The following is a 26,349-nucleotide window of genomic DNA, read 5'->3' on the forward strand; positions in this document are numbered from 1 at the left end:
AAAGACAAAACTTTCATAATTTTATATGTTTAAAAACATAACATTTATTGCAAACTACAAATAGATTAAATTTCAGAGTAAGGAGTTATCTCAAGAAATAAGTCTGGCCAGGTGCAGTGGCTTATGCCTGTAATCCCAGTACTTTGAGGGGCTGAGTTTGAGACTAGCCTGGCCAACATGGTGAAACCCCATCTCTACTTAAAATACAAAAAGTTAGCTGGGCGTGGTGGTGGACGCCTGTAATCCCAGCTACTGGGGAGGCTGAGGCAGGAGAATCACTTGAACCTGGGAGGCGGAGGTTGCAGTGAGCCAACATCGCGCCATTATACTCCAGCCTGGGTGACAGAGCAAGACTCTGTCTCAAAAAAAAAAAAAAAAAGTCATTTTATGAGATCAACTTATAATTTAAACTGCTTAATTTTCTTTACACTAGGTGTATGATCTAACATAAACACTGTTCCCTCTTCTCATGATACCGTCACACTTCCATGTGTGTAATCCAGTAGGGGTCCCTTTTTTTGTAGGCTGTTAAAACGTGCAGTGTCAAATTTATGGTCCAGCCGTAACAAATGAATAGAACTCCAAAGTAAACTACTGTCACATTAACCTTCCTGCCTTCATTTTGTATCTCTGCCCTTGTTTTATATATTTATTTATTTATTTATTTATTTTTAGACAGACTTTCCCTCTGTTGCCCAGGCTGGAGTGCAGTGCCTCCATCTTGGCTCACTGCAACCTCCGCCTCCTGGGTTCAAGTAATTCTCCTGCCTCAGCCTCCTGAGTAGCTGGGATTACAGGCAGGTGCCACAACGCCAGGCTAATTTTTGTATTTTTAGTAGAGACAGGGTTTCACCATGTTGGGCAGGCTGGTCTCGAACTCCTGACCTCAGGTGATCCGCCGCCCCAAAGTGCTGGGATTACAGGTGTGAGCCATTGCGCGTGGCCATATATTTTTTATGTACCGTTTAAAAGAAACTTTAGACAAAATAAATTTAACAAATAAGTTTATTTGAGCAAAGAACAGTTTGGGAATCGGGCAGCCCTCAGAATTAGAAGTTCAGAGCTCTGCTCCGGCAGCATGAGCAGCAAGCTTTTGTAGGCTGAGCCTAGAAGCAAAGAAAGAAACTGCAGTCATGTGTTGCTTAATGATGGGGATACGGTCTGAGGAGTTCGCTGTTAGTTGATTTTGTCGTCGTGCAGGCATCAGAGTGCGCTACACCTGCCGCACACCTAGGCTATGTCGTGTGGCCTATTGCTCCTAGACTGCATACCTGCTCGCATGTGACTGTACTGAGTGCTTCAGGCCATTGTAACACTATGGTATCTAAACACATCTAAACATAGAAAAGGTACAGTTAAAATAAGGTATTATAATCTTACGGGACCACCATCTACATGTGGCCCATCATTGACTGAAAGGTCGTTAGCGGTGCATGACTGCTTGATTGGCTACTGCTGGGCATTTGCCTTATTTGTGTGGTCCAATGCATGGTCCCAAGTTCTGCCACAGTTGGCTGGTTGGCTGTTTATGATTGGTAGAAGCTTAATTTGAAGTTAGTTACAAAGAATGCCTCTAGGTTAAGTTCCAGTTTGTGTATGGATGGGTTCTGGGTACAGAAAAAGCCCTAAGCTAATGGCTCCTGCCTAGTCTGTTTTTTTTTTTGAGACCGAGTTTTGCTCTGTTGCCCAGGCTGCTGGAGTGCAATGGCGTGATCTCGGCTCACTGCAGCCTCCGCCTCCTGGGTTCAAGCCATTCTCCTGCCTCGGCCTCCTGAGTAGCTGGGCTTACAGGCACCCACCACTGCGCCTGGCTAATTTTTGTATTTTTAGTAGAGACGGGGTTTCGCCATTTTGGCCAGGCTGGTGTCGAACTTCGGACCTCAGGTGATCCGCCCACCTCGGCCTCCCAAAGTGCTGGGATTACAGGTGTGAGCCACCGCACTTGGCTGCCTATTCTGCTTTAATGCACGTAAAAAGATACATTCCTATCACCTCAGAAAAGCAAACGTAAGATGCTGTGCACACTGAACATCTTGTTTTTTTAATTGAAGTGTGTATCTCTGAGATGTATATAGAACATACACAGCCTCCTCCTATTTTTTTTTTTGTTTGTTTGTTTTGAGAAGGAGTCTCGCTCTGTCGCCCAGGCTGGAGTGCAGTGGCACAATCTTGGCTTACTGCAACCTCCGCCTCCCGGGTTCAAGCGATCCTCCTGCCTCAGCCTCCCAAGTAGCTGGGACTACAGGCGCACACCACCATGCCCAGCTATTTTTTTGCATTTTTAGTAGAGACAGCGTTTCACCATGTTGGCCAGGATGGTCTTGACCTTGTGATCCACCCGCCTCGGCCTCCCAAAGTGCTAGGATTACAGGCGCGAGCTACTGTGCCCGGCCAGCTTCCTCCTTACTATAGATGGTCAGCATTCATTGTGCAGATGTGTGGAAATATGTCTAGTATGGAAATGTATCCCTTACAGATGGACATTGGTTGCTTTGATATTTTGCACATCTTACTCTAAATCTATGCAACCTTATGTATGAGACATCTTCTTCATTGGTCTTAAATCCTTTTTTGGAATGGGGTCACCTGTAAATAAAAAATTAATATTTCTGAGTAGACTTTGCTGAGTAACTGTATTTAATGAAAATTGTTCATATTTCAGGTTGCTCTTCTGTTGTTAGAAAAAGAAGTATTAGATAAGAATGATATGGTTGAACTTTTGGGCCCCAGACCATTTGCGGAAAAATCTACCTATGAAGAATTTGTGGAAGGCACTGGCAGCTTGGATGAGGACACCTCACTTCCAGAAGGCCTTAAGGACTGGAACAAGGAGCGGGAAAAGGAGAAAGAGGAGCCCCCGGGTGAGAAAGTTGCCAACTAGAGGCCCAGAGGGAGGCCATCTCAGTCTGTCCACTGTGGTTTCAGCTGGTGCATTATTTGAGCTGTGGCTTTCAGAAGAATGGGAACGCTGCGCTGATTTTAGCCAGCCACTGGCCCAGCTGAAATGATGGGGAAAGGAGTCCTTAGTCCTTTCAGCCTCAGAGGTCACAGTGGGTGGCAGGTGACTTTCCGGAGGCCTTGAGGGAAATGCACACTGTCCCATAGCCTCATTGGGCTCCCAGACATGCTGGAAAGGTTGAGCCCGGAGTGGCCGAGGCTGGACCCTGTGGCACCAAGTGGGGTCGGCTGACCGTGTGGCAGGGATCGTTGCACTGGACTCTTGGCGTGTGGGAAGGGATGCTTTCTCTTTGTCGCCCACTCTTCATTCCTGTTTCTCCTCAGTTCCCCTGTGCAGATGGGCTGTGAAATTAAATTGGAGTCCTGATAAGAACATTTTAATTTGACTTAATATTTTAAAGATTGAATCCAGATCACTTGTTGCTGTCTTAATGGAATGGTTTTCTACAGGAGCTGTAACATACTTAAAAATATGAATGTATTATGTAAATATGGCTTCTTTACATAAAAAATAAAATGTCAACACTGTACTTTTCTGAACACACAAAGGGTCCCTATTTATGCTCTGGATATTTTTAGAAAACATAATGGCAAGAAATTAAATTTTCTTGCTTTTTAGAGGAGAATCCTTCAAAATCTCAGCCTCAGCTCCCACAGGAGGTTGGAACCTTCTAGAGTTATGTGTCCTGTAAAGATGCACTGAGCTCTGGATATAAAGTACATGGGTCCTGAGGGGTTAGTCATGGCCTGAATCCATGATAACCACCCCAGTGCAGGTCCTCAAGAGGCCAGTCATGGCCAGATGTTGGCCACACCTTCTGGGTCTAGAAGTTAACGTATAACTGTAGCGGGCCTGGCAGGCTGACCTGAGCCATCACCTGGATTTTAGAGAAGGAACAGTGGAACTAAGCTGGAGTCCCCTGGGCCCTGGCTCTCTGGGGACATCTCAGGAGTGGTCTGACTGGTAAGCTGCTCCTATTGTCTATTGAAAGGGAGTTATTGGTTATGTGCTTCCAGAAAAGTGAGTCTGTAGTGTTGCAAACCTATATCAAAATTCCTTAAAAAAGATGGCATGAGGAAGATTTGCTAAGTCTTCTATCAATTGCTGTTATTTGGACATGGAGGAGACACTGGCATTTTTAACTATTTACATTTTTAGCGGTCTGTTTTAGCATTATTCTAGCTTGCCTTGTGTGGTGTTGATGTTGTCGGAACAGTGGCTTTAGAATTAACACAATCTAGTGGCATCCCTGCCATGGCCCCAGGCCATGCATGCTCCACCCATGGCTACTTCCCAGCAGCCTGAGATACCCACCTGTTCCCTGGCAGGCCATGGAAGCAGCTGTTTGGACTCCACAGCTCAGCATGCCAGGAGAACAGGCGCCCCCTGCTGGACCTTTGCACCTGCAGGCATTGCCACACTGGCCACTTCCTTTCCTCATAGGGTGTTTTTGGGAGGTGCCCAATGAAGCATTGTTTCCAGGCTGAGGCTCACACAGTTGTGAGGGTGCTGGGTGTGCTTTTTACCGTACAGGCAGTAGATGATTAGGAGACGCTGTCTACTCCTTATCCAACCACTGCAAGGCGTGGAGCCAGCGTGGGCTGCCCTCTCACAGGCCTTGGCTGTGAGGCCTCCCGGGGGACGAGAGTGGGGCCCACTGTCAGTCAGGCTTGATACAGTAAGAGTGACAAAGCCAGATAGCACCGACAACACCCATGTTTCTGGTGAGGTGAGCAACCTTAAGCTCTGGGCCCTGGATGGCTGCTCAACCTGTGCAAGTGGCCCTCTGTGCTAGGAGCAACCGTGGCTACCTGTGCCACCGTCTTGTGGGGCCTGCTCATGCGTGGATCTTTCCACGGTCACACGGAACATGTTTTCAGGACAGATGTGCGTGGTGAGCTGGTAAGATTTATTTTTACTGTGGTCTCAGAATAGTTCAGATTTCTGCAAAAAGATCTGTGATCACCTCAAGCCATGCTGCTGTGTTTAGTGATGAACTTTCCATCTGCCCAAGGCTGGGGCTTAACACAAAATAAATACAGCTAGTCAATGTAAGGCCTGGGATCACAGACCAAGGGTGGTGTTGTGGTTGTACTGTGGGGAACCCTAACCCTAAGTGGTCCCGAATGACAAAGCTTTGTCTGTCTCTTATTCCCTGTCCAACACAGGTCAGAGTGGGCTCTGCCCAGGATGGTCACTCAGGAACCTGGACGGGTGGACAGGAGGGATCGGGGGGGCTGCCCACGTGGGAGGCAGAGCAGGAGGGCTGGCACTGGCACATGACGCTTCCACTCGGGGGTGACACACTGTGCTCATTCTTATGGCTAGAGCAAGTCCCACGTTCACAGCTTCAAGAGGGCAGGAAGAAGTAAAGCAAAAATATTGTCAACAGTGAGGTCTGTACCAGGCACTAGCAGGGCTACTGTGCGTGCCCCGTGGAGTTTATCTTTGGAAACTCCAAAGGTGTGGCCGGTGGTAGAAGCCATCAGGTGTGATGGGTCACAGCAGAAAAGGGCCCATCCCTTCCATGCAGGGCTGGCTGTTGGCACCCCAGCTCCCACCCAGCACCCCTGGCTTTGTCCGGAGGCCTTTTGGGGCTGTTTGTTCCCCTACAAGGTTGGGGAACCCTAGCCCAGGACCTGACTTGGGAAAATGCAAGATCCTGTGGGAGTCTAAAAGGTGGCTGCGGATGGAGGAGGGGCTTTTGTTTGTACTGCATTGCCTTCCAGCTAGCAACAGTTTTGGCTGCCCCCCTTAAAGCCTCCATTTAAAGAAGAGCCCTTTCCTCTCTTGTTTTCGTGAACTGAAGTGGGGAGGAGTTCACCCCAGGGAGAGACCAGTGACCCAAGTAGCCATTGTAACCATACAAAGTAACTTACGTCATTTATGCACATGGCTAGAGAGATGAAGACACACGTTTAGTATTTTATTATGAATCATTATTTCAAAGTCCCATACTGCATATTCATATAAGGCAACACGGCACAATTTCAGGCTTCATCACAAAGGATGAAAAAGACTGTTTCTAACTCCCTCCTAATTTGCAGACATGCTTGAACACTTAATGGAAGGTGAAGTTTATTTTGTGGCCCCTCAGTTCTCTTTCAAGTCCTCTAGTAGAAAGTCTCCATGGTGTGATCTTCTGACTGGGTAGAACCCGCAATTCTCTGCTCTTTTAGTCTTTGTTCCAGATGACTAATTACATGACTTGGCTGCATTTGTGAGGGGCCGACACCAACACAATTAAACCAGTGCACCATTCAGGGCCATGGGGTAGGAGGCACCAGGGTTCAAGAAGGAACTTGCGTGTTGTAGGATCTGAGCTGGGGCAGCTCTATTCCGACTATCCATCGATCTCCTCTTCCTCATCCTCAAAAGCTTCCTCCCCGTCATTGGCGGTGGCATCCTGGTACTGCTGGTACTCGGATACCAGGTCGTTCATGTTGCTCTCGGCCTCGGTGAACTCCATCTCATCCATGCCCTCACCCGTGAACCAGTGCAGGAAGGCCTTGCGCCGGAACATGGCTGAGAACTGCTCGGAGATGCGCTTGAACAGCTCCTGGATGGCCGTGCTGTTGCCGATGAAGGTGGAAGCCATCTTCAGGCCGCGGGGCGGGATGTCGCACACGGCCACCTTCACGTTGTTGGGAATCCACTCCACGAAGTAGCTGCTGTTCTTACTCTGGATGGCCAGCATCTGCTCGTCCACCTCCTTCATGGACATGGGCCCGCGGAACACGGTGGCCACGGTCAGGTAGCGGCCATGGCGCGGGTCGCAGGCGGCCATCATGTTCCTGGCGTCGAACATCTGCTGGGTGAGCTCGGGCACGGTCAGGGCCCGGTACTGCTGGCTGCCGCGGCTGGTGAGCGGCGCGAAGCCAGGCATGAAGAAGTGCAGGCGCGGGAAGGGCACCATGTTCACCGCCAGCTTGCGCAGGTCAGCATTGAGCTGGCCCGGGAAGCGCAGCGAGGTGGTGACCCCACTCATGGTGGCGGACACCAGGTGGTTGAGGTCCCCGTAGGTGGGCGTTGTCAGCTTCAGAGTGCGGAAGCAGATATCATAGAGCGCCTCGTTGTCGATGCAGTAGGTCTCGTCCGTATTCTCCACCAGCTGGTGCACCGACAGTGTGGCATTGTAGGGCTCCACCACCGTGTCCGACACCTTGGGCGAGGGCATGACGCTGAAGGTGTTCATGATGCGGTCCGGGAACTCCTCACGGATCTTGCTGATGAGCAGCGTGCCCATGCCTGAGCCCGTGCCGCCGCCCAGCGAGTGCGTGAGCTGGAAGCCCTGCAGGCAGTCGCAGTGCTCGCACTCCTTCCGCACCACGTCCAGCACTGCGTCCACCAGCTCCGCGCCCTCCGTGTAGTGCCCTTTCGCCCAGTTGTTCCCTGCACCCGTCTGGCCTGCAACAAAGAGAGTCCCGTGCCGTTTAAACAGGAAAGGGCTGCGCCATCACCATGCTTGGTCACCGACAAGGAGGGTGTGAAGTGATTCCATGATGTGCTGTTAGCCAAAGGGAGGGGCCGGGGAAACAGGCACCCACCAACGGTGCAGCTGAGCAGATGCACTGGTATGTTTTTAGGCAAGTCAAAGTAGCTACTGGTCAATTTTAAAGATGTATATACATTTTGACCTGGTTGTTCCATGTTAAAGAGGTAATTCTTGCACATGGTAGAATTCAAAGGGAACAAAAGGTATACATTAAAAAAATAAGTTACTGGCCGGGCGCCGTGGCTCATGCCTGTAATCCCAGCACTTTGGGAGGCCGAGGCGGGTGGATCACTGGAAGTCAGGAGTTAGAGACCAGCCTGGGCAACATGCGGAAACCCCATCTCTACTGAAAATAAAAAAATCAGCCGGGCGTGGTGGTGGGGAGCCTGTAGTCCCAGCTACTTGGGAGGCTGAGGCAGGAGAATTGCTTGAACCTGGGACCTGGGAGGTGGAGGTTCTAGTGCGCTGAGATGGTGCCACTGCACTCCAGCTTGGGCGTCAGAATGGGACTACAGCTCAAAAAAAAAAAAAAAAAATTCTCTCCTTTGGGCTTTCTGAATCTTATACTGTACTATGTATAAGTATTTTCTTTTCTTTCTTTCTTTCTTTCTTTTTTTTTTTTTGGAGACGCAGTCTCACTCTGTCGCCCAGGCTGGAGTGCAGTGGCGCAATCTCGGCTCATTGCAAGCTCCGCCTCCTGGGTTCACGCCATTCTCCTGCCTCAGCCTCCTGTGTAGCCGGGACTACAGGCGCCTGCCACCACTCCCGGCTAATATTTTTGTATTTTTAGTGGAGACGGGGTTTCACCGTGTTAACCAGGATAGTCTCGAACTCCTGACCTTGTGATCCGCCCGCCTCGGCCCCCCAAAGTGCTGGGATTACAGGCGTAAGCCACCGCGCCCGGCCCAAGTATTTTATTTTTAAAACTTGACACTTTTTCATGTTAATGGAGCCCCTCATTCATCATCCAGAATTACTGTTGCAAAATGTTTGCAGAACCAATTATTTATTCTGCCCCTATAATTAAATACTAAGCACAGGAAGTAATTCCTGCCCTCAAATTGTTTCCAGGCCAGTTGAGAAAAGGAGCTTAATATGTCTGAAAGACTTCTGTATTTTATGCAGAGTTCAAGTAACAAGAAAGAGACCTAGTCTGTTTTCTGCATAATGGTGCTTTTTTTTTTGAGACGGAGTCTTGCTTTGCCACCCAGGCTGGAGGTGCAGTGGTGCGATCTCGGCTCACTGCAAGCTCCGCCTCCCGGGTTCACACCATTCTCCTGCCTCAGCCTCCCCAGTAGCTGTGACTACAGGCACCCACCACCACGCCTGGCTAATTTTTTGTATTTTTTAGTAGAGATGGGGTTTCACCATGTTAGCCAGGATGGTCTCCATCTCCTGACTTCATGATCCACCCACCTCGGCCTCCCAAAGTGCTGGGATTACAGGTGTGAGCCACCGGGCCAGCCCCATAATGGTGCATTTTTGCCAGACAGGCTTATGTATATCTTACTTTACCTAAAAAAATTTGAATCTGAAAGATTGGCTCTTAAATTTAAAATCCTATTTTTCATTTTATCTCATTTTAAAATGGATTATTTCACTAGCAGAAGCATTTTTTTCCCAGCTGTAAAAATTACACAGGTTTGTATGTCCATATGAACAGATGCACGTAGGAGTGGGAGGAACTAATTTTTGTTTTTGGTTTTCTGGGCACTACGAGTTTAATATAATGCAATGGCTTTCATACATTGCTGTGAACATTTGTATTTATTTATTTAGAGACAAGGTCTCGCTCTGTCACCCAGGGTGGCGTACACTGGCACCACCCTAGCTGACTGCAGCCTTGAACTCCTGGGCTTAAGTGATTCTCCCAATTCAACCTCTTGAGTAGCAGGGACTACAGGCACATGCCACTACACTTGGCTAATGAACATTTGAAAAAACTAGATACTAGATACCTCTCATTTATTTTAAAGTTAACATCTATTATTTTTCATAAATTAAATAGTTGCATATGATATAATTTTAATTTCTGGAAACAATATAATCACTTTAAAAAACTCTTCTTCTGTTAAATGTATTGATAGAATATATTTAAAAATCAGAAATAATTCCAATCAGTTGAAGTTGATTCTTTTTAATTTCCTGTGATTACAAAGTATTAAATAATGTTATCTATCTATCTATCTATCTATCTACCTATCTATCTTTTTTTTCCTATTAATTCATTTATCCAAGGGTGAATATTAAATACTGCCAGAAAGGGCCAAGGCTTGGGATCAATTGTATTCCTCTTAATTTTTACATATATGAGAAATCTTGTCCACAGATATATGTAAATGGGAATGAATTATGTTCTACAATGTCATTCAGTTCTTTGATTGTCTTCAGAGTTACATCCCAAAAATCAAATAGTGAGCTATTATCAAAAAGTATTTTCAAGCCTGGGCAACATGGCAAAACCCCATCTCTACTAAAAATACAAAAATTAGCTGGGTCTGGTAGTGCATGCCTGTAGTCCCAGCTACTCGGGAGGCTGAGGTGGGAGGATCACTTAAGCATAGAAGATGGAGGTTGCAGTGAGCCAAGATTGTGCTACAGCACTCCAGCCTGGGTGACAGAGCAAGACCCTGTCTCAAAAAAAAAAAAAAAAAAAAAAGTATTTTCAATCATCTGTCACTTAACAACTCAATTTTGTTTATTTATTTATTTATTTATTTTGAGATGGAGTCTCACTCTGTTGCCCAGGCTAAAGTGCAGTGGCACGGTATTGTCTCACTGCAACCTCCACCTCCTGGGTTCAAGCAATTCTGCTTCAGCCCCCCGAGAAGCTGGGATTACAGGTGCTGCCACCACACCCGGCTAATTTTTGTATTTTTTAGTAGAGAGAGGGTTTCACCACGTTGGCCAGGCTGGTCTTGAACTCCTGGCCTCAAGTGATCCGCCCACCTCGGCCTCCCAAAGTGCTGGGATTACAGGCGTGAGCCACCGCACCTGGCCAACAACTCAATGTTGAAGAAAGCAGAATTGGAAACGACCTAACTTGCAGGTCATGACATTTTACATCAGTCATTCTTTTCTTGTTTCTGAATGTAAACCAAAAAGGCTTAACCAAGACTTACTAAATACACTCTCACTCTTTCACTTTAAGGCAATTTATTCCAGTATACTTAGAGTTGGGAAAATTGAAATACTAATTTCTAATATGACTTTGTCAATTTAATTTTTAATAAAATGTTTTAAATATTTATTTTCATGAAATTTTGGGCTGCAGATTTAACTAATTCAAGTCATAAAAACTTGCATTGCATTATACAGACCTCTCCCCATTTACTCCAACTTGACTTTTGTCTACACACGGCTGGTGGCAACAATTCACAGCCACTGCCAAAGACCAGCCTCTCTGGTTTCACGTGGGCAGGTCCATCCCTGATGCTGCACTCACCCTGGGGGCACTGAACTATGAAGCAGTGAAACCACCAAGGCTGCCTCTGAGAGCTGCCAAGTGCTACATCGGGTAAGCAAGCTGCCTTTCACTTGTCGATCTTTAATTAGTGGACAAGGGGCTCCCATGCAATTTGGGACACGGGCCTGCTCACAATGAGGTCTACTGATGGCACCCCTGGCTTCTGCAGTACATAACAAGTGCAGCCTTACACAGTGGCTCTACTCTTGGGGGGGATGAAGCATTTATCAGTGCTACACACTGTAGGTGTTCAGTGCAAGAAAAAACAAATTCTGTGATTCTTCATTAAGTGTACTGAACTTAATGTTAAAATGTATGTACTGGACTGTTAATAACTCATATCACATATAAAGGATACCCTCCTTAAATATCTAAAGAAGTCCTTAAATCAGTAAGAAAAACAACAGCCATTAGGAAAACAGGCAAAGGCTATAAACATACAGCTCACAGGAAAGGAAATTCCAATAGCTTAGGTACTGGAAATAATGCTAAACCCTTCTCATAAGGGAAACGCAAATTAAAACAAGGAGATTCTATTTTTCTGCTGTGAAACTGACAGAGATCCAAACACCTGAGTTGCACTGCTGAGGGTTTGGGGAAGGCCACTTCCCACGGGAGCTGCTGGAGATAGCAAGGGCAGTGGGCTGTAGAACAGCTGAGCTACAGCTATCAAAATTATCCCCCTAGACACAGCAATTACACTTCTGTAAGTTTTTCTAGATAGACCCATACATGTGCAAAATGACATATATACAAATGTTTACTGAGGAACAGTTTATAATAATAAAAAGGGGAACAACCCAAATACCTATTAACTGAAGACTGGTTAAATCCATGGCGGTATCTCTGCAGAGGATACTATCAGCCATCAACAGGAATGAGGCAGCCATACTTGTGAAATGGGAAAGATCTTCAAAATACGTTGCTGGGGAGCCAGGGAGGGACACTAGGGTACGGAACAGTGTATACAGCTGGCTCCATTGTATGTGTGTGAATATATGTGTCTGCCTGAACATACCTGAAAGGACATTCAAGAATCTTAACACTAGTTTGGGGTAGGAAGGAGATCAACTTTTCACTATATACCCTTTTGTTCCTTTTAAGTCCTAAACCATGAAAATGTTTTACCTAGCTAGCTAGCAAAATGAAAAAAAAAATTACTTTATTAAAACATTTACAATGCAATTAAGAAAGCACAGGTTGTCTTTGAAGGATGGGGTCCTAAGAGAGTTCATTTCTAGCTTTATGACATTTTAACTAAAACATGTATTTTATGATAATCAAGTGAATATTAAAGTATAAAAAAGGAATTTATTATTATTATTATTTTAGAAATGGGGTCTTCCACTGCTACCCAGGCTGGAGTGCAGTGGTGCAATCATAGCCACTGCAGCCTCCAACTCCTGGGCTCAAGGGATCCTCCTGCCTCAGCCTCCTGAGTAGCTGGGACAATTAAAAAAACATTTTTTTGGCTGGGCACGGTGGCTCACGCTTGTAATCTTAGCACTTTGGGAGGCCGAGGTGGGTGGATCACGAGGTCAGGAGATTGAGACCATCCTCGCTAACATGGTGAAACCCCGTCTCTACTAAAAATACAAAAAAAATTAGCATGGCCTGGTGGCGGGCGCCTGTAGTCCCAGCTACTCGGGAGGCTGAGGCAGGAGAATGGCGTGAACCTGGGAGGCGGAGCTTGCAGTGAGCCAAGATCGCACCACTGCACTCCACCCTGGGCGACAGAGCGAGACTCCGTCAAAAAAAAGAAAAATTTTGTAGAGAGGGTCTCCTTATGTTGTCCATGTTGGTCTTAAACTTTTGAACTCAAGTGATCATCCTGTCTTGGCCTCCCAAAGCGCTGGGATTGCAGGTGTGAACCCCTGAGCCCAGCTCTTCTTTAATGAAAAATTTTAAAATGTCATCAGTAAGTGGGAAGTTACTAAATGATGACATATACAATGGTAGGCACTGTGACTGTCATGGAGGATGTCTGAGATACATTAATGAATTTTTCAAAAGGCTGCAAAATGGTGTGTGTAGCAGGATCCCATTTTCCCCAAACAAAATCAGCTCTGTGTGCTCGCCTAGGTGCACATGGACACAGAAAAATGTCAGCAGGGCCGGGCGCGGTGGCTCACACCTGTAATCCCAGTACTTTTGGGAGGCCGAGACAGGTGGATCACCTGAGGTCAGGAGTTCGAGACCAGCCTGGCCAATATGGGGAAACCCCGTCTCTACTAAAAATACAAAAAATTAGCTGGGTGTGGTGGCGGGTGCCTGTAATCCCAGCTACTCCAGAGGCTGAGGCAGGAGAATTGCTTGAACCCAGGAGGTGGAGGTTGCAGTGAGCCGAGATTGCGCCACTGCACTCCAGCCTGGGCAACAAGAGCGAAACTCCGTCTCAAAAAAAAAAGAAAAAAAAAAAGGAAAAATGTCAGCAGGACACAGCCCAGCTGTCTACACACTCGGTTATCCCCCTAGGGAATAAAACCTCAGGGGCCACCAGTAGAAGGGATGAGAGCTTTCCCTTTCTGCACTGTATACACAATCTATGTGTACTGTTTGAAAAAACCATGTACAAGCACTTGTTTTAACTTTGACATGAAAACATTAAACACTTTTTTTTTTATAAGACCAGCTATGGTAGCTCACACCTGCAATCCTAGCACAGGAGGGTGAAGTGGGAGGACTGCTTGAGCCCAGGAGTTTGAGGCTACAGTGAGCTATGATCACACCACTGCACTCCAGCCTGGGTGACAAGGCAAGACCCCATCTCAAACAAACAAACAAACAAAACCACACATTTAAATATTGAACACTGAAGTTTCCAGAGAGCAGAACTGGCCAGCTGAAACTGACCACAGAGGGCCCTTGCACTTGTCTGTAGCATCAGCCTCCCTAGATCTCCGTCTCAGTCCCACTGAGAAATCAGCTCAGCCTTTCTCTCCTATTGTCTTTGCCCCATTTGGCAGTCCAAAGCCCAGTGTCACTGGCATGGCAGGCCCTATGGCTCTGCAGAGGGCCGGGCTAGGCAGATGCCTGCTGTGTGCTTGCAGCACACCCCGTGGGCCTGGCCACTTTAGTACTCTCAGGTGGCCATTTCCTTGTGTTTTTCACAAGCCGTAGACAGCATCTAGTATGTGACTGTTCTCTTACAAACAGGGGATTCTCTTCTTCCTGCCCAGCTGTGTTGCACAGTGAATCCTAGCTGACTGCCTTCTCTTAGTAGGCGAGAAAACGGTCACCGTCCTTCCTAAGCCCCCACCAACTTCTCTCCACCCCTTCCCCACCCAACCTAGCAGGCAGCACCTGGCAAAACTACAACATAGGTATTGGGAGGAACAAGCTCGGGGCTGGTCCACACTCGGTGCTAGAACTGTCACATTTTACAAAGGAAAGACCCAGGGCAGCTGTCAAAATAGCCTGGGACCTATTTCATTAAAATAGCAGAAACCAACAACTGAAAATAGTAGGTGGCTTTTGGCAAACATAGAACCCCAATCAATCAGACCTGAGCTAGCTGTAAGTGGACGGAGATGCTGAACTTGACTCCCTCTGCAGCTCACACCATTTACCCAGCTTCCTCAATATTTATAGCATGAATAGCCATGAAGTTTTCTGTGCTCTTGATGAAAGGAGGAAGCTGGTGACTTCTGAAAAATATTTTGCCACTGTCTCATAGCAACAGATGTTCCAGTTAAATATTTGGGAGTCGTGAACTGAACATCTTCTGTACTGATACGGTGTGATGTTAGTCAGTGACTCCAGACAGTTAGCAGGAGGCTGCCAACTCTAAGCTTTGGCAGTGGGGCTGCAACAGGTCCCCAGGGTTTTCTCTGAGTGCCCCCTCTGGTTTCGAGCTCACAATGGGTGATGGAGTAAGTGTCAAGGGTCTGTGTACTCATGCCCCCTCTTCTAGCCCTGAATCTGGAAGAAAAAGTTAGAAATACAGAAAGAGGCTGGAAGAACGTTTACCTTTCTGGTGCTTCATTCTTTTCCCACAAAACTTTCCAACAATAGAGTAGGTATGACTGCTATGCAACCAGCAATTCATTACAGAAGTTTTTCTTTTCTTTTTTTTGAGACAGGGTCTTGCTTTGTCGCCCAGGCTGGAGTGCAGTGGCGCAAACACCGCTCACTGCAGCCTCAGCCTCAACCTCCCTAGCTCAAGTGATCCTCCCACCTCAGCCTCCTGAATAGCTGGGACCCCAGGTGCACACCACCACGCCTAGCTAATTTAAAAAAACTTTTTGTACAGAGGGTCTTACTATATTGCCCAGGCTGACCTTCAACTCCTGGGCTCAAGTGATCTACCTGCCTCAGCCTCCCAAAGTGTTGGGATTACAGGCATTAGCCACTGCCCAACTTGAAAGTTTTCTTTTTTTTTTTTTTTTTGACAGGGTCTCACTCCATCACCCAGGCTGCAGTGCAATGGCTCAATCTCGGCTCACTGCAACCTCCGCCTCTCAGGTTCCAGTGATTTTCCTGCCTCAGCTTCCCGAGTAGCTGGGATTACAGGTGCTCATCACGCCTGGCTAATTTTTGTATTTTCAGTAGAGACAGGGTTTCACCATGTTGGCCAGGCTGGTCTCGAACTCCTGACCTCAGATGATCTGCCTGTCTGCGCCTCCCAAAGTGCTGGAATTATAGGTAACTTTCACTTTTAAAAGTATACACTACTAATGTAAGTGAGTGTTTCCTAAATCATTTCAAACTCTATTTGGAAATGGAATGACACTGGTTTATTGTAATTTACCAACTCTAACTGAAACAATATGGTATAAAGCCAGCGAGGATGGATCATCTCCAGTTCACAGACAATTCTGCCTCTTTTACTGGAGAACGACTTAAAAACTATTTAGCTAAACAATATAGAATGTTTATACATTCTGGATACTTCTCCATTCTCCATAATATGTTATTTTAACAAATAAGCATATTCATTTAAACAAGTCACAATTCTTAACTCAAAATGGTGTCAACTTGCTAAAATTCCTATTAAAGACATATCATGTCAGTACAACCTGTTGAAAACTTAAAACATTCTGAATCAAAAATAGGGTTGCAAGTCAGATGAAGCAAAGATGCAAGAAGCAATTTCGGGGACAGTTTTTATGTGCCAAAGGTCATTTCTAACATTTTTGAAGGCTTACAGGGACAATTAGATAACTAAATGGGCACCATAGGTCTGTCTTAATTTGTCTTAATCTTCGTGATCCCATTTGTCAACAGCTAGAAAGACCTTACACTCTCCCAATGTTCAATTCAAATAAACCAAAGAAAACTCACAATTGCTAAAGTGGCAGCTATGAGAAACTAGCTTCTCACCACTTCAATAGTTTGTGATGCACTCATGTCATAAAGATCAGTTCATGGCTTTGACTCTCTCTTGAGACCTGGCCAGGTCCTGGCTGCACTGCGTTGACTGCTGGTGGGTGAGGCCTCCTCGGGGCACCCATCCAGACTGGGTTGGGTCCCTCAGTTGCTGCCAGGCCTGGGGCAGACTGGGCCGGGGCCAAACAGCCATGACCTGCTGAAAACCTTCTCCATGAAAGCTGCCTTTTCCGTGACCACACCTTTGAGACAACTGACATCTTTCTTTTGACAGAGTTAAGGCATGCAAAAGCATATGAAAAATAATATGAATCTCTACACACCTACTACCCATTTAAGAAATAAAACCGGCCACTGGTACATGAAGCCCTGTGTAACAAGTGTGAGTGTGAACTTACTCAACTATGTAGAATTATATACTTTTTTCCTATTTTATCTCAAAAAGCAGTAATGGGTGTGGCATGAGTTTTGGCTAACCACCCTTCCCCTGGGGAACAGTGCAGCGTGCGCTGAGTTGTATTTTAACGTCCTGCCTTCTGGCTCCTCTATGCGTGAGTCCTGGTGTGATATGTGTGCAGGTTTCTCTGTTTTACACTGACAATTTACGTCAGTGTAGAATAGAAGGGCCAAATTCAGAGCTGTTCTTACATTTCCTATAAAGTAGTTCTTAAAGCCCTGAGTCTCTCATAAAATAAGCATTCAGTTGCTACGTTTCTTTGAAAAGTTTAATTTCAGGCAAAAGTGCAGCAAAAACTATGCTCTCAGACACTGCTGGTGGCATTAATCCAATTGGAAGTGTGTAAAAAGGGCTTAAATCTCTTCACTCTTTGACCCAGTAATTTTGCTTTTTGAGAATCTATTCTGAAATCAAAGTCAGAAACAGACAAATTTAAGTGAATCAAGATGTTCAATATTCCTTTTAAGAGCAAAAAGCTGAAAAGAAACAGCTTCCTGATTATTGGCCATTATAAAGTTGCATAAAGAATTAATTACACATTATGGAGCTATTAAAAATTATGGATTTTAGAAACTAAATGTGAAATATGGTTTATAATATAATGTTCAATGGAAAAAGATATAAATGATACCATGATTACAATAATGAAAGTCAGCAAAAAGAAAGAAACAAAGGTGAAAAAAATACCTCAGTGCTGACAATAATTACACTAAGATGATGAGCATACAGAATTTTTTTTTAACTCTAGTTTTAAACTTTTAAGAGTGTGGTTATATTAGTTTTTGCTAAAAAAAAGCAAAGTTTAAAAAGCAAAGCAAAGTACAAATTAAAAATAAATACAAATCACTCAGGATGGTGGGGAGAGCTCCCTTTTAAATATATTAAAAGCATATATTCCCCTTTATGAGACAATGTCAGCTGTGTCACCTGCTGTGCTTCCTTTTTTGGATTTAGTTGCCAGAAACCCAGAGCTAAAATTAATTCTCAGCCACAGCTGAGCTCACAGTTGACTCTGTGTTGTAAACTGCTACATTTATGCCTGTCTTTTACTGTTGTTTCATATCCTTCTTTGAAGAAGGTACATATTTTACATACGTAAAACTTTAAGATCTTCTTTATCTATAAAAATTCACAGATATGCTTGTAACTGTTTCCCAATCTCAGGAAGGACTCCTGCGAGGGAGGCAGGCAGGGAGGGAGGTGGGTTTTCACTGTATGGCCTTTCCAGCTGCGCACCATGTGCACACACTGCCTATCAAAGAAGAGGTGTGATTTCTAAAAGGTGTATTAGTTGGAAATACATGAATTGTGTCTGGTAAAGCTTACTGAGACCACGGTTGACTCAGCCAACTATAATTCAGACTCAAGAAATCTTAGCTGTCCGCTCGCTCAGATTCTCACCAAAAATCCACTGAACCTCAAGGAGAAGACTGGGCAGAATTCTACAAGAAGTGGGGGAGATAGGGCCATTTCTTCTCACAGATTCTTACAGGGGTCTGTGACCCCAAGATGCTTGGGGGGGTCCTTCATTTCAGATAGTAAAGTGAAGACACCCAGAGACGGGAACTGATGCTGCCAGTGGGCACAGAGCTAGGGTCAGCTGCTCAGTTTCCCTCTCCCGGTGCAGTGCTCTTTCTTCCTGGCTACGTTAACTCTGTGACCTGGGAATGTGGTCCAGAAAGAAGCTGTGGCTGCTGAGTCTATACCTACTTAGTAAGTGAGTTACTCAGTGCTGATCTGTATAAAGTAGGGTCGTACTTTTTCCTTTCTCACAATACAGAATATTAATGTTATCCAAGTCAGGTCTTTATTACGGTACTCAGAGAGCAGTCCCTCTGAATTGACAAGGATGACACCGGGCAAGAGGAGCTCTCAGACACCCCCCGTGGGCATGCAAATGGATTCAGCTCTCCTGGAGGCCAATCTGCAATCTCTATGTGTGAGCATTTCTGCAGAACAGATTCCTTGAACTGGAACTCTTGGATGGAAATTATTGATTTGCTCAATCTACTAAGTAGTTCTCTGAACAGCTGTTATTTTCCCAAACACCTTCACCAACACTAGGTCTTAGCAGCTTCTGAAATACTGGCCAATCTGGTGGGAGAATATTTTGTTTTAATTCCCTCTTGCCTCTAGTTAGTAGTAAATTTTGTCCCCAGGTATTTATAGCTTTTATTACAGTTGTGAATAGGATGTGTTCCCCAGTGATTATTGCTTTTAATGTGATTCATCTGTTCCAGTTTGCCTGGCACCCTGGCAGTTTTAGCACTCAAAGTCTAGTGTCCTGGGGAACACCTCCCAGTTCCAGGCAAATCAGAAAGATTGGTAACCTGATCGCAAAACTATTAATTTCTGAATATTTTATCTTGTGTCTGGCTCCCTTACTGAAGTCTTGTAAGTGCTAGTCATTTTTCAGCTGATAGCCTATCTGGAAACTCCAAGAGAATCATTTCATCAACAAATAACACTTTTGTCTTTTCCTTTACATGATTTGCATTTTTTCTTTCTCTGGTTTTTGTGCACTGGCTAAAGCCTTCAGAACATGGAATAATTGTAGAGACAATGGACATCTGTTTCTTATACCTAATTCTGCTGGGAATGCTTCTAATGTTTCACCAGGGAGTGTAATGTTGCTATGGGTTTCTGGTAGATAATCTGTAAATAAAGGAAGTTTCTTTCTACTTCCAGCTTACATAGAAGTTTTTTTGTCCTCTACAAATCAGGAACACATCCAAAACTTTATCTTTTTTTTTTTTTTTTTTTTTTTTTTTTGAGATAGAGTTTCACTCTTGTTGCCCAGGCTGGAGTGCAATGGCGCGATCTTGGTTCACCGCAACCTCCGCCTGCCGGGTTCAAGTGATTCTCCTGCCTCAGCCTCCCGAGTAGCTGGGATTACTGGCATGTGCCACCACACTGGGCTAATTTTGTATTTTTAGTAGAGATGGGGTTTCTCCATGTTGGTCAGGCTGGTCTCAAACTCCCGACCTCAGGTGATCCACCCACCTTGGCCTCCCAAAGTGCTGGGATTACAGGCATTAGCTACTGCTCCTGGCTTCCAAAACTTTAATCTTTTTTAAAAAATTGTTTCCTGCTGGGAGTCAGAAAAAAACCCCACTTTTTTGGGTCATCTATTAAGATGTTGTCTTTAATCTATTAGTAGACTTCTTAATGTTGAACCATCCTTGCATTCCTGGGATGTTGCTAGTATTTCTCAAACACTTATTTTGTACTAGACATTCTAAGTGTTTATTTAATCCTTACATCTCACTAAGAGGTAGACAGTCCCACTTGTGATGAGGAAATTAAGTCACAAGTAAGTTAAATAAGTCTAAGGCCACATAGTGAGTGGAAGGGCCAAAATTTAAACCCAGGGAGTATGGCAGCACAGCCAGACTCCTAACCATTACACTGTCTGCGTCTCAGTCTTACTTGGTCACAATGTGCTATTAATATATTTTTAAAAAAACACAACTGCATTTGATATTCTAAGTATTTTATTTTGGATTTTTGCATCTATATTTTTAAGTAAGTTTGATATACAGCTTTCACTTGTATGTTCTAGTAGAAGCTACCTAGCCTCATAGGAAATGTTGGGAAGTTTTCCATCATTTTCTCTCTGGAATGGTTTGGATAATGGGATTGTCTGTTACCCTCAATTAAACTATCTCTTCCTGGTGCCTTTTGAGAAAGGGGTTGGAATGTAGATTTTTCATGATGTATTTGATTCCTACACCATAGTGCTTTTAAGCCAGAATCAGTCTTCAAATTCTTCACATTTTCTTGGAAGACACTGCCTTTCACAGGTATTGGAAATATGTTTGATTGAGTGAGGAATTTTTTTTTTTTTTTTTAGCAATAATGTCAATAGATATGTGGTCTCTAACATTAAAATAGGTGGGAAACTTCCAAATCTGCCACCTATCCTGTAGGTTCTACTTGATAACATTAATGGTACCACTTCATTTAATTTTATATAATTTTCTTTAGAAGTCTGCAGAAAGATATGTTTTACTATCATTTTTTAGGTGGAAGAAGCAAGAAAAAAAGGATTTACCTAATTCTGATAAAACCAATATACGAACCAAAAACAAATGGCAAAATAACTTTATAATGATGGGGAGAAAGAAGCTAATGTCTAAAATTGTTTCTTGGTTTTTGTTTTTTTGTTTTTTGCTATTTTTGAGATGGAGTCTCGCTCTGTCACCCAGGTTGGAGTGCAGTAGTGCAATCTCAGCTCACTGCAACCTCTACCTCACGGGTTCCAGTGATTCTCCTGCCTCAGCCTCCCGAGTAGCTGGGACTACAGGCACGTGCCACCATGCCCGGCTAATTTTTTGTATTTTTAGTAGAGACAGGGTTTCACCGTGTCAGCCAGGATGGTCTCGATCTCCTGACCTCGTGATCCGCTCGTCTCGGCCTCCCAAAGTGGTGGGATTACAGGCATGAGCCACCGCGCCTGGCCTGGTTTTTGTTTTTTAATCAAGAACTACCAGTAGAAGAATTTCATTTAGAGAGATAGAGGTTCCTTCCCACCAAAAAAGTCAAGATTTAAAAAAAACTGTTCCTTGTGATGAACCCAGCTAGGGATGGGAGGGGTGGGGCTGGGAACCATTGATTTCCATTCACACTTTTTCTATGACACGTGATGCTTTAAATCTGGCATATAAAATATTTGATTTAAAAAAAATAAAAGAAGAAGAAGAAAGTGAGAAAGATGGAACCTACCAAAGATGAAGTTGTCAGGCCGGAAAAGCTGTCCAAAAGGCCCGGACCGCACGCTGTCCATGGTGCCTGGCTCTAAGTCCACCAGGGCGGCCCTGGGCACATATTTCTGAGCTGGAGGAGAAAAGAACCACCCACAAGAGTTACCTTTCAGGTTTCTAAAGTAATTGACTTCCCCCTTTCAAGTCCCACCAGTTCTAGCTGCCTGGAATGGATCAACCAGGATCTTTTCAGAAAGGGTACAGGAACTTTCTTAGAATCACAGAATTGGCTGGGCGCACTGGCTCATCCCTGTAATCTCAGCACATTGGGAGGCTGAGGTGGGCAGATCGCTTGAGCCCAGGAGTTCAATCAAGACCAGCCTGGGCAACAGAGCAAAACCCTGTTTCTAAAAACAAACAAACAAAAAACCAAAAAAATTAGCTAAGTGTGGTGGTGTGCACCTCTAGTCCTAGCTACTCTGGAAGCTGAGGTGGCAGGATCATCTGAACCCAGGAGGTCAAGACTGCAGTGAGCCATGGTTATGCCACTGTACTCCAGAGTGAGACCGTTTTTTTTTTTTTGAGATGGAGTCTCGCTCTGTCGCCCAGGCTGGAATGCAGTGGTGTGATCTCGGCTCACTGCAAGCTCCGCCTCCTGGGTTCACGCCATTCTCCTGCCTCAGCCTCCCAAGTAGCTGGGACCACAGGTGCCCACCACCACGCCCGGCTAATTTTTTTTGTATTTTCAGTAGAGACAGGGTTTCACTGTGTTAGCCAGGATGGTCTCGATCTCCTGACCTTGTGATCTGCCCACCTCGGCCTCCCAAAGTGCTGGGATTACAGGGGTGAGCCACCGTGCCTGGCCGAAACCCTGTCTCTTAAAAAAAAAGAAAGAAAAAAAATCCTAGAACCTTAACACTGGAATGAGGAACGAGTCCAGGCATGACCTGGCAGAGGAGGTTCCAGGAAGAGGCAGGATGAGAAATCAAGTCCCCTGACTTCCTGCCTACTGTATTTTCCAGCTCACCCTGACACCTCTTTCCTGTTAGGAAGTTTTACAACTTTAGCTCCATGGAAATAAACTATGTATTACAGCAAATTGCCAGGTTTGGATGAAATTCTCTGCTTTGTGACACCTCCCCCATGCATACACATACATGTGCCCATGTGCAGTCTGAGAACCTTGTTACCCGGAGCACTCCACTGGCTCTGTTTCCCCAGAGTCACTCTCATTTTGAGTCAGAGTGTTCTTGTGTGGAAATTTCATGCCAGTTGGGCTAGAACTTGTTCCCAGTGAGGACACGGTTAATATGATTCCAGATAGGACCTGCTCTTCAACTCCTGTCCTGCAGTGCACTCGCCCAGATCGAAAATGGATGTACCCAAGCTGGGTGAGGGATTAACATGAAGTGCAGTGTATACTGGAACTATCCTTAGTGTCCTCTAGAAATTTCATCTTCCATGCCCTGATGTTCCCAGCCTTTTGTCATTGCTGCGTAAATGAATAAAACTCCACTAGTTGCTGAGAACTGCCTGGAGTTTCAACTTCCAGGGAGGTTAAAGTCTTTTTAGAGGTCTGCAAGGGACCAGAAAAGTCACTTAAGAGAACGTTTCTCAAATTTTTAGCCAAGAATCCCCAATAAGAGATACGTTTTAAACTGGGGTGGGGGGGGGAAGCTTTGTTTTTCCCAAGGATCCTTGAGAAACGCTCTAATTTATTCTAACAGGGTCTCGCTCTGTCACCCAGGCTGGAGTGCAGTGGCGCGATCACAGCTCACTGCAGCCTCGACCTCCTGAGCTCAAGCCCTCAGTTAACTGGTACTACAGGGGTGGGCCACCAAGCCCGGCTAATTTTAAAATTGTTGTAGAGATCGGGGCAGGAGGGGGGCGGGGGGGTGGTCTCCTATGCTGCCCAGGCTGGTCCTGAACTCCTGGGCCCAAATGATCCTCCAGTCTCGGCCTCCCAAAGTGCTGGGATTAGAGGCTTGAGCCACCGCGCCCGGCTAGACAGAGAAGGCTGGACAGGAACCGCTACGTTGATTTCACAACGCTAACGGGTGGTCCCGTTCAAGCGCTCAGACCCTCAGGATAGGCTGAATCGAGCTGTTTGAATAAACTGACGGCGGATTTCCCGCCCCGGAGGAGCGAAGGGAGTGGCCGGGCATCCTGCTACACCCCGAGAGAACTTTTCCCGAAGCAAACTCGCCGCGCTAAGAGGCGGCGCCCGAGCGTCCACGCGGGTCCCGGCCGGGCAGGGCGCGGCGGCCTTGCTACTCACACGATGACTCATTGTAGTAGACATTGATTCTCTCCAGCTGCAGCGCCGAGTCTCCCACGTAGCCTCCGGCCGGGTCGATGCCGTGCTCATCGCTGATCACTTCCCAAAACTTGGGCAGGGCAAGGCGGGGGGACAGACGCTCAGAACCCAGAGCCCGGGACGCCGCCACCCGCGCCCACCCCAGGCGCCCCGGCGGCCGAATTCCAGGCGCGCCTGAGCCGCCGGCAGCCGCTCCCAGTTGGGATGGGGGTGGGGAGCGAGGAGTAGAGGGTCCCCGGCCGGCCACGCCCTGGGCGCTCCCTCCCTGCGGCCCTCGCGGGTCCGCACCGGGCTCCGAGGACCCAGGGGCACACAGCGGGTGCGCGCCCCGGCGGGGGTCGCGCCGGGAGACCCGGGGCCCGCCAGCAGCCCACCCGCGGAGAAGCCCTCCACCGCGCCAGGCCCACCTTGGTGCCGATCTGGTTCCCGCACTGGCCCGCCTGGATGTGCACGATCTCCCTCATGGCGGGCGCGGCTCTGCGCTAGGCACTGGCTCTGCGGACGACGGCGGCAACTGCGGGCCGGCTGCGCGCGTCCCGGGGCCGACCCTCCGCGCCCCCGCCCCCGCCCCGCCGCTCGCCAATGGCTGCGGGCCCCGCCCCGCCGCCCCCGCTCGACGCCGCGGCCCGGCCTGCAGCAGCCGAGGGAGGACGCGCGGGCTCCAGTCGGGGGACCCTTGCCGGGAGCCGGGCGGAAAAGGACGGGCCCGGAGCTGGCGGGGAGGAGACGGGAAGGAGCGCGGCGCCCGCCCCCACCACCGTTTCGCTGCCCCTTGTGGTGCCCCGCCCGAGGGAGACGCGAGTCGGGCCCTGGCGTCGGGGCAGCGGAGCCGACGTGGCCCGCGGGGTCCCAACGCCGCGCCCGGGCGCATTGCAGCCGCCCGCGCCGAGTCCAGTCCTGCCGGGAGGCTGCCCTGGGGCTCGGCGGTGGAGCTTTTCAGGGTCTCTGCCCCCTGCCCCCCACCCCCCGGTCGCACCCCGGGCACAAGTTCTTAGGGCCTCTTCGTCCTGGTGTTTCCGTCTCCGGAGATACAGAGGCCATTCCTCTCCGACGACTCCCACCCCTTTGGAACCGGGTTTAGCTAAAGTGACTACAGGGCTGGATCCAAAAATGAACACCCCCTGCGCCGGGTCTATGCAGCCTACCCCTCGCGCGTTAGCGAAGAAATGCGCTTCGGCCTGGGAGGGCGCGCCAGAGTCCGTCTTCCTGGCCAGTTTTGTGTGGTGGAAAGGAATGACTGCTGATGCCGGGCCGGGTGACTTGGATTTTAATTCTAGCTGTTTTCAGTTAGCTCTGCGATCCAGCGGACTCCTCTGTTAACGGAAAAGGTTATGCTAGGGGACCATGGAGAGCCTTTCAGCCTCCAAAATGCGGGATGCTCTGGCCTCTGCAGTCAGAATGTGCATGCATCAGGGCTTTTGCGGAAGTTTCCTCACGTGAACGCTGCAGGCTGGGACCACCGGGGTAGCCTCTGCGTCCCCTCCCAGGCCCGTGGAAACGCCGCACATGAGGAAGCGACGATGTTCTGTAATTTGCACTGGCACTTTCTTTTTAGACAGATGAAAACTTTGGGAAATTCCTAATTGTGTGTGTGCATGTTTGTACGTTTGGAAGGGAGTGGAGAACTTTTAAAAGTTTTTCTTCTGGAGTTTTGCAAATGTTTCCAAATTGAGGAATTTTTTTTTAACCCTTGGGTCCCCGCCTCCCCACTGCTCTCTCCACCCCAGTGCTGCTCCTCGGCCTTCTTGTGGGTCCCGACACCTCTTTACACAGCCACACGCCCAGGGAGCAGATGAGGAGGCCACAGCCCAACCCCTGCGCTCCCATTTCAAACTATGGGCCTGAGATTAATCAGCCACCTTCTCCTGAGTCGTCAACACCCTTATTTAGGCTGTTTGTTTCCATTGCTTAATTATTGACTCCAACGAGTGCTACCTTAACCCATCCGGCCGGCCCGAAGTCTAGTGTGGGGAGCCCGAGAGCGGAGGGCCTGTGCCATCCCTGGAAGAACCCTTCCTCCAGCTTTAGTCTCCCTCTCTAAGAAATCCAGCCATCAAGTGGTTTAAAAGAAAGTGTCTACTTCAGAAGCTTTGGTCGTTTGCTGAAATAGCCACCCTTTCAGTGCTATCCCTTGGGCTGGAATTTAAGTCCAGGGGTCTGATCGAGCCAGAAAGTAGGTGTCAGCGTGGCTTCCGGAAGTCCGTTGTCACTTGGATTTGACAAGGGACAAGCCGACCTGCTGGTTTCTGGGCTCCTGCTCGCTGTGCGCTCTGCGCTGTCTGCAGGGATTGGTGCCCGCGGAGTGCGCTTTGTCTGGAGAAACTCAGTGCTCGAAGAGTGAGGAGACCGGGAGGAAACCTTCCCCCTGCAAAGCTTATCTCCCTTCCCTCTCATCAGAGGCGGGGCCCCGCAAGACACAAGGGATTTCCCCGCAGAATGAAGCAAGGCCTCCCCAGGACATGGGGACAGTTCTGCTGTGCAAAGCCTGAATTCACGTTTCTTTCCTAAAGTGGCTCCCAGTCTCTCTGCAGCCTTGGCCTCTCTTTGAATCCCAGCCCTGACTTCCCTGGTGTCTGTTGGCCACTCCTTTCTGGGAGCCGGCAGGTGAAGCCCTGACCTGTGAG

The 26,349-nt window shown here is 47.3% G+C and overlaps 2 protein-coding genes across 5 annotated transcripts in view; one reads left to right on the forward strand and one right to left on the reverse strand.

Moving 5' to 3' along the window:
- AFG3L2 (AFG3 like matrix AAA peptidase subunit 2) overlaps window positions 1-3,506 on the forward strand; it is a 48,278-nt gene extending 44,772 nt beyond the window's left edge. For both annotated transcript variants that reach the window (XM_512199.7, XM_063795927.1), the window contains one exon: window positions 2,663-3,506. In XM_512199.7, coding sequence (XP_512199.2) covers window positions 2,663-2,881 — 219 coding nt within the window. In that variant the 3' untranslated portion in view covers window positions 2,882-3,506. The remainder of the gene's footprint in view (window positions 1-2,662) is intronic.
- Window positions 988-24,291, reverse strand: TUBB6 (tubulin beta 6 class V). 3 transcript variants are annotated; one of them, XM_016933279.3, is made up of 4 exons: window positions 24,133-24,291; window positions 23,687-23,795; window positions 21,431-21,541; window positions 988-3,300 (listed from the first exon to the last, which is right to left on the reverse strand). In XM_016933279.3, exons 1-4 carry the CDS (start codon window positions 24,187-24,189, stop codon window positions 3,263-3,265), a joined length of 315 nt encoding a protein of 104 aa, XP_016788768.1. In that variant the 5' UTR covers window positions 24,190-24,291; the 3' UTR covers window positions 988-3,262. The 3 variants fall into 3 exon arrangements, with proteins under 3 accessions (XP_016788768.1, XP_512200.3, XP_016788769.2); XM_512200.8 differs by lacking the exon at window positions 988-3,300 and adding an exon at window positions 5,865-7,366 and having other exon boundaries at window positions 24,133-24,272; XM_016933280.4 differs by lacking the exons at window positions 988-3,300; window positions 21,431-21,541; window positions 23,687-23,795; window positions 24,133-24,291 and adding exons at window positions 5,865-7,366; window positions 11,729-11,938; window positions 14,426-14,752.
- Between the last annotated feature and the right edge of the window lie 2,058 nt (window positions 24,292-26,349).

Source organism: Pan troglodytes, chromosome 17, assembly GCF_028858775.2.
Source record: "Pan troglodytes isolate AG18354 chromosome 17, NHGRI_mPanTro3-v2.0_pri, whole genome shotgun sequence".
Lineage (NCBI taxonomy): Eukaryota > Metazoa > Chordata > Mammalia > Primates > Hominidae > Pan > Pan troglodytes.